Source organism: Pteropus alecto, unplaced genomic scaffold (genome assembly GCF_000325575.1).
Source record: "Pteropus alecto unplaced genomic scaffold, ASM32557v1 scaffold157, whole genome shotgun sequence".
Lineage (NCBI taxonomy): Eukaryota > Metazoa > Chordata > Mammalia > Chiroptera > Pteropodidae > Pteropus > Pteropus alecto.
Genome location: NW_006440626.1, coordinates 2,782,755 through 2,789,418, shown reverse-complemented (window position 1 = coordinate 2,789,418; position 6,664 = coordinate 2,782,755). Strand labels below are relative to the sequence as shown.

Here is a 6,664-nt window from a genome sequence, read left to right as displayed (position 1 = left end):
GACGCGCAGAAGGGGTAACAGAAACCTTCCTGAAGAACCAGCCAGGCTGCTGTCTTGCCCCGAGGGCTGCTCGGCGGGAAAGGATTGCGGGAGCCACAGCCGGAGGTGCCGCAGTGGCCGCAGCCGGTGACCTCCATGTGCTCATTTGCTTCCTGTGACCCAACTGCCCGCCTGTCCTGCTCAGCTCCCCCCTTCCCAGCCCCACTCCCTGCGAGAGGAAGAGAGAAAAGCACGACTATCAAGTCCCCTCCTGACAGCCCCCAGCGGCCACTCATCACACGGCAGGGCAGAGGGCGCCTCCCTGGCAGGCAGCATCAGGGCCCACCTACGAATGACGACTCTCAGAGGAAGGCTGCCACGCTGAGGCGACTTCCTCCGATTACTGTTAGGGATTCAGTAATGAGGGGGTGGGCGCATTCCACAGAGACCCGTCAGGGATGTGGCGTTGCCCCAAAGGGACAGGCCTAGCACGCCTGTCTGGGGCGGGCCAGGCCCGACACACGAGGCTCTCTTTACAGAGAAATGGGCCCCCGAGGAGCATGGCTGCAACGATTGGACCCACCCAGCTTGTAGGAGCAAGTGCCCCAAGTTACGTGTTGGTTTTTCTTTTCCTTCTCTTTACAATGTTTTTCTCATCCCTCTGACTCGGGGAGGACAGGGAGGGCGAAGAAGCCAGCAGGGAGCGGTAGGCCTGCTGCTTCTAGAGACATCGGCCCTATAATCCTATTTTCAGAGACGCACACGCCGCCAGCCGACCACAAGCCCACAGACGCACTCACAAAAAGCACAATTCAATCTCCTGAGATTTTTAAGAGTAAAATTAAATCGGATGCCAAAGTCTACTAAATCTTTGAGGGGATTTCCCTTCCCTTTGTACTTCTGTGAAAAAGAATCCTTCAGAGTGCTGGGGAAAAAAAGACTTCAAACAACAAAACTTGGGGAATTTTTTGTTTTTCAAAGGAAAATGTGCCATAAGCTTTACAGATAATGGAGTAAATTAAGAAGAAAAGACCTCTGGCTACAATACGAGCCATTCTCGGATGCGGACGAGTGAGGGCGGCTGGCCACAGGAACCCCCCACCCCGAGGGTCCATCCCGAAGCCACTCTGCCTTCAGGGACATCACACGCAAGGCCTGATTTCAGAGCAGTCGCCTGGAACCCTAATGGGCAATGGGAGGCACACACCACCTCTCCACAGGCATTCTGGGGAGCTAGGCAACACCTGGGGTTAGCAGTCCGCCGATTACGCATTTGTGGTGCAGCCTGGCCTCAGGGGTGGAGGGCGGAGGCCATGACACCCACTTGGCGTGTCCGGCAGGGGCGGCACCCCGACTCACCTGTGCTTGCTGTACTTTCCATTCCCACGAGCACACTGCCCCCCTCACCCCCGCTCCGACTGCTCTGTGCTGAGGCTGCCTTTCGCTGTCTTGTTCTGCAAGGGGGGGAGAGGGCACGGGAGGGGAGGCTGACGCCGGCAAAGCCAAGGAGACAAGACAGGAGGGACAGAAGAACAAGCGTGGGGGTCAGGGAGGGCGGAGGTGAGGAGAGGACGGCACATGGAAAAGGAAAGAAAAGGCAGAGTCAGTACTGAACGACAAACAGGAGATATTCAGACAGTTTTCTGAGGTAAAATGTGCCCATTAAAAAAGGGAAGTTTAAAAAATAGAAACATATAAATTACATAAAGATAAAGATTACTGTAAGATCCTACGAGCCATCTCTGGAAATAATTTTTAAAGAAAAGCATAAGTGAGCATCTTTTAGAAGCATTTTGAGGGCAGACCTGCCAGGATGACCTCTTTCTAGTACTTTCTGGCTCTCTTTGGAGATGGAGACTGTGAACAGCCAGTGACCACCAGGTGTCAGTGTGACCTCAGCCAGGGGAGAGTCAGCCACCGCAGGACATTCCAGGTGGTGACAGCCTCCAGCATCTCAGTGCCTTCCTGGGCTTCCTTCTTCAGACCCTCTCCTCTCAAAAACAGACCATTCACCCCCTTATCTTCTATCTTTTCCTAAAAGAGGTGACCAAGAGACCACCTCTTGAGCCAACTGGGAAACAAGGCAGTGGCAGCCCATCAACTGCCAACTTTGGACCGATCGCCAGTGGCTTCTGCTGAAGTGAAACCCGGAAGAAACGGGGAGTTTACCCTAAACCCTGGAGTCAGCTGTATTTCTCCTGGCCTGGGCAAATGCCTTCACTTCCGTATCGAGGCCTATAACCAACCTCATTTCACGCCAACCTGTGAGCGGGGCTCCATTAAACTAAAGTGAGACCGGCTTTGCTGAGCTTGATCTCCTAATTCCTCTTGACAGACAGACAGAAGATTCTCTCCAACACGCTTCTCCAGCCCCCCACACCACACGGGCGGCCACACCCCATGCCGCAGGCCTCCCTCTAGCACTGGGCCTCTCTACCCTCCTGAGGCCAGGAGCCCAGCAGAGCGAGACCTGGCAGGGTGGCCTCGGTCCTCCGATGTCCGCCTTCCCCACCCCCCGTTAGGAGCACAAGCTCTCTGGGGCTCTGACTCACCTTGTGCTTGGGGCACCTCACCGAGAAATTCTCCTCATGTAGCAAACAATCTGCAAGACAGAAGCGGACAGCGCCGGTGAGTGGGGCCAGGCTGGCCGAGACTGACAGAGTCAGACATGGCGTAACAGGTCCCCACACTGTCATTTCTAATAGGAAACATTAGAGACATCCGCACATAAACTGTGCTACTGAAACATGATGGAATATTGGTCACTTAAAAAATTAACATTTCAAAATAGTTAACTGTGTATGAGAAACATTCACGATGCAAAATTGCTTGAAAAACAGGAAGCAAATGTGTAAGTACGATGCTAATTTTATCAAAATGTTTTATATGCATTAAAAAAAGACAAAGGAAATCTACCAAAATATAACTGTGGTTCTCTTTCGATGGTAAGATTATAGGTGACCTAATTTTATTTCTTCTGTATTTCCATGATGTTATATTGTTTTAATAATCAGAAATCATCTCTAATAAATGTTGTTTTTAAAATCCCCGATTCTAGGCTAAGCCCGCTCTACAGGCACCAGTCAAAGCTTCCCGGTGAAAACACTGAATCTGGGGGCACCTTTCCTCCTGTCGACACCACGTGTCACACAGGAAGGGGGCCAGGCTGAGCGCCTTGCCGTCCCCTTCACCCTACAACTCACAGAGACAGGGAGAAGCTCTCCACACGCGCCCCATAATCCACGCTAAATGCTTCAGAGGAGAGTGAACCCCTGTGAAGGGGCTATTAATCCTCGGAGGGAAATGATTCATTCCAACTTCTAACACAGTGACAGCATCCTCGATGACAGCAAGGACGCGCATCCGCCTCCAGGTGAGCGGCACGCTGTGGCACAAGGGTAGTGCGAGGCGCAGGCAAGGAAATCGCATTAATGAGTTCGCTCTGCACGCCACGGCTCCCGGAGACCGACAGCCAGGTCACTGGCGCGAGGTGCGGTGGCAGAATGTTAATAAATATTGATCGCACATTCTCAGATCGCTCCCAGGCACCACGGCGGGAGGCAGCCACGGTGCTTAGCCTGCTAAATTTACAATTTAACTCGTTTAAACTGAGGTCCAGATTAGCAGCCTGTTTTCCCACAGATTTTAAATGAAAATCTGTAATAAGCAAGAAAAACACAGATGAAAAATTCTCAGGTCCTCTTACTGTAAACGAATACAAAAAGACCCTTTCACAATTCAGCTTAGACTTGTACCTCCAACTACCATCCCCACACGGAGTCCTGAAATATACTATCTAGGAGTGAGCCTCCTCGACTCTGGGCAGGCCCCAGGGCCCGGGGACTTGGCGAGTCCTGCAAATCTCCGCGCCCTCCCCCGTAAGCACAGAGCGTGGCGGTAAATGAAATGTGTTAATTTAAAACCCACAAGTACATGGCGTGACCAAGGCTCCTGCTGCTCCAATCTGCCAGAGAGCTTACGAACAGCAGGAGGCAGACAACTGGCACTCAGGGGAAGCACTTCCCCTTACCTGGGCTGTGGCAGCATGCTTGCTGGCAGTCTCTAATGTGAGCCAAAGAGAAAGAGTGGAGCCCACGTGGGCTCGGCCACCCTCATGGCACAGGAGTTTAAAAATGGGGAGGGAGGGGTCATGTTAGTTGGCAAAGGCGCATCAGAGAGGCAGAGGTGGCTCAGTTCCTCTCACAGCCATGACCAGTGACCACCAGCTGTGATGAGCCATCAGTAAAATATGTCTAAAGTTAGAAAACATGTCTCCTTTTAAGTTAAAAAGCAGAAAAAATAAAACAACATTAAGTGCACACCAAAGGCAACCTGGAATTTGGGGAAACGTAAGCCTCCTAAACAAATGTGCCAGAGACGGCATCCACCTCTGGCCGGGCTTCCCACACAGGAACGCTGTGGACAAGGGCTCCGGCCTAGTCTCAACACCCCCAGGCCATCAGGAAGTGCAAGTCCTGTCCCTGGCAGGGCACGACCCCGGCTGGAGAGCTGACACTTGGCAGGGTGCAGGGACTAGTCCCCACTGGGGGAAGAGCTGAGAGCGGTCAGAAGGGTAGTAGACCTCTTCTGAGGTCTCTGAACAGGCGCCTGGCCCCGCAGCCAGCCAGCCCGCCTCTCGATGTGTTTCCTACACCGTCCAGAGGGCCTGGCCAGCACTTCCACAGTGAAGTCAAAGTAGACGGCTTGCTGGACATCACACAAGTTGGAGAAGACTCACAAGGCTGTCTGGTCCACAAGATGGCTTCCATGCACACAAATATCCAACGTCCCAGAGGGTACTCTGCTTTGAAACTTCTCTCTCTGAGCTTAAGGGCAGAGTGGACTTTGCGGAGCTCCTTATAGGAAGCTCCTTGTAGGAGCTTCGGATACCCACATGCATCCATATAAGACCCCAGGCTGAGGACGGGGGCTCCGAGAGAGAGGAAAAGGGAAGTGAGATCTCACGAGTGTCCTCTGTGCCTGTCTCCAGCTGATCTACAACCTACCTCAGAGCTGCAGTGAGCACTCACGTTAGCAGAAGACAGGCTGGGACACAGGAAGGCCCTGACCACCACCAGTCATCCCTTAATAACCCAGCCAGGGCTCTGAGCCCTGGACTGCAAGATCAAAGTCTCAGGCAGAGAGAGCAGGCTGCAGAAAGTGAAATTCCCAGCTGTGTTTCTTCATGAGAGTAGAAGGAGAATCCCCTCCAGGCAAGATTCTTTACGCACAGCGAATTTTTAATGAGCCAGCACAGCGCTTTTTTCCTTGGGTCTTAATTGTTGTGGCTCATTGCATTAAATACATTAAATCTTTTTTTCCCCCTAAACCAGTGCTCAGGTTCTTATTACTGCATTTCCCACCCCGGAGCCAAATCCTGTGCCTGTGATGTAACAAGCTGCACAAAATTGCTAACCATGATGTCACAAATGTAGGATCAGCATCAGGTAGGGGGAAACTTCAAGAGCCACAGAGCCTATTGAAACAAAGATTTTGTTTCCACGGAGCTGTCCCCAGTAATTAAAGATTTTCCCTGAGACACCCACAGCTCTGTGAAGGTTCGGGCAGTCGGGTCGGCAGAAGGGCAGAGGTCGAAATGTATCTCAGACCAGGGGCTTATTTTTATCATCATCATCATCAAAAAAAAAAAAAAAAAATCAATGAACGCCTTTCCTGGATGCAAAAGTCCTTCACACACAGAACAGAATTCCCGAGATCGGGAAGGGGAAGGACAAATACAAGGAGCTGCCCCCTGGGGCAGCGCAGGCCTCTGGGTCATGGTGACTTGAGTCATCAAAAATGCCCAAGACACAGTCACCTTGTGAAGCTGCTTCTTAGGAGGAGCAGAGGATGTGGCAGCTGGGCCAGCAAAGCTAGAGGCCGAGGCTCGCCCTGGCCTCGCCGACCCGGGCAGCCTATCGCTGGAGATTTGGCCACTGACATCTGCCAAAGAGGCATGTATGTAACCTCTTTACCTGGGCAGGCCACACACTACACGCTCACAGAGAAGGACAAGTGCCATTGGCTTACTAACCCTCAACTGGTAAAGCAGCCCCTGCCTTCCTGCTGGGGGTGTGAGATGGTGAACCAGGCAGCCCTCCCTGGAGAGAAGGGAAAGCCCTGGGTCTTTCCTGAAGAACCCTAACCCCGCCACCTGAGGTGGCGCTAAGCTGCTGGCCACCTGGCCACTAGCCGCTAGCCACACACGGCCACATACGTTTAAATAAAATAAAAAATTTGGTCTGTCATTCCCACTAGCCATGTTTCAAGCACTCAATGGTCACACATGACTTGAGGCTACCATGCTGGCAAGTGCAGATCTAGAACATTCTATCACTACAGAAAGTTCTGTTAGTGCTGCTTAATCCCTTGAGGGAGGCATGAGTTTACCTGCCTGTGATCACCTGGTCGTTCTGAGCAGAGCCTCAGAGCAGGTGATCACTTCTTACCCAGCCACTGCCTGGGAGAGCCGACTCTTACGCTGCCCCCCACACGGAACTCACAACTGCCAAAAACTTAATACTTAAGAATCTTCATTTAAAAACCACGAAGCTTAAACTAGAAAATAAAACAAAACATTCTGATGTAACCAGGGGCAGTATCATGAAAGCGAGAAAAGTTGGATCTTGAGTGGAGGAGGATTTAATGGCTGTTCTATAGAACATGCCAGACCACAACTCAGGGA

General features: G+C 51.9%; 1 protein-coding gene across 3 annotated transcripts in view; it reads right to left on the bottom strand.

The window, feature by feature from the left end:
• The window catches only part of TCF20 (transcription factor 20), an 87,439-nt gene that overhangs the window by 5,546 nt on the left and 75,229 nt on the right, over positions 1-6,664 (bottom strand). The window contains exons 4-5 of one of the 3 annotated variants that reach the window (XM_006917356.3): positions 2,532-2,581; positions 1,339-1,466 (exon numbers count right to left, since the gene is read on the bottom strand). In XM_006917356.3, coding sequence (XP_006917418.1) covers positions 1,383-1,466; positions 2,532-2,581 — 134 coding nt within the window. In that variant the 3' untranslated portion in view covers positions 1,339-1,382. The remainder of the gene's footprint in view (positions 1-1,338; positions 1,467-2,531; positions 2,582-6,664) is intronic. The other 2 variants (XM_015593561.2, XM_006917358.3) reach the window with 2 other exon arrangements.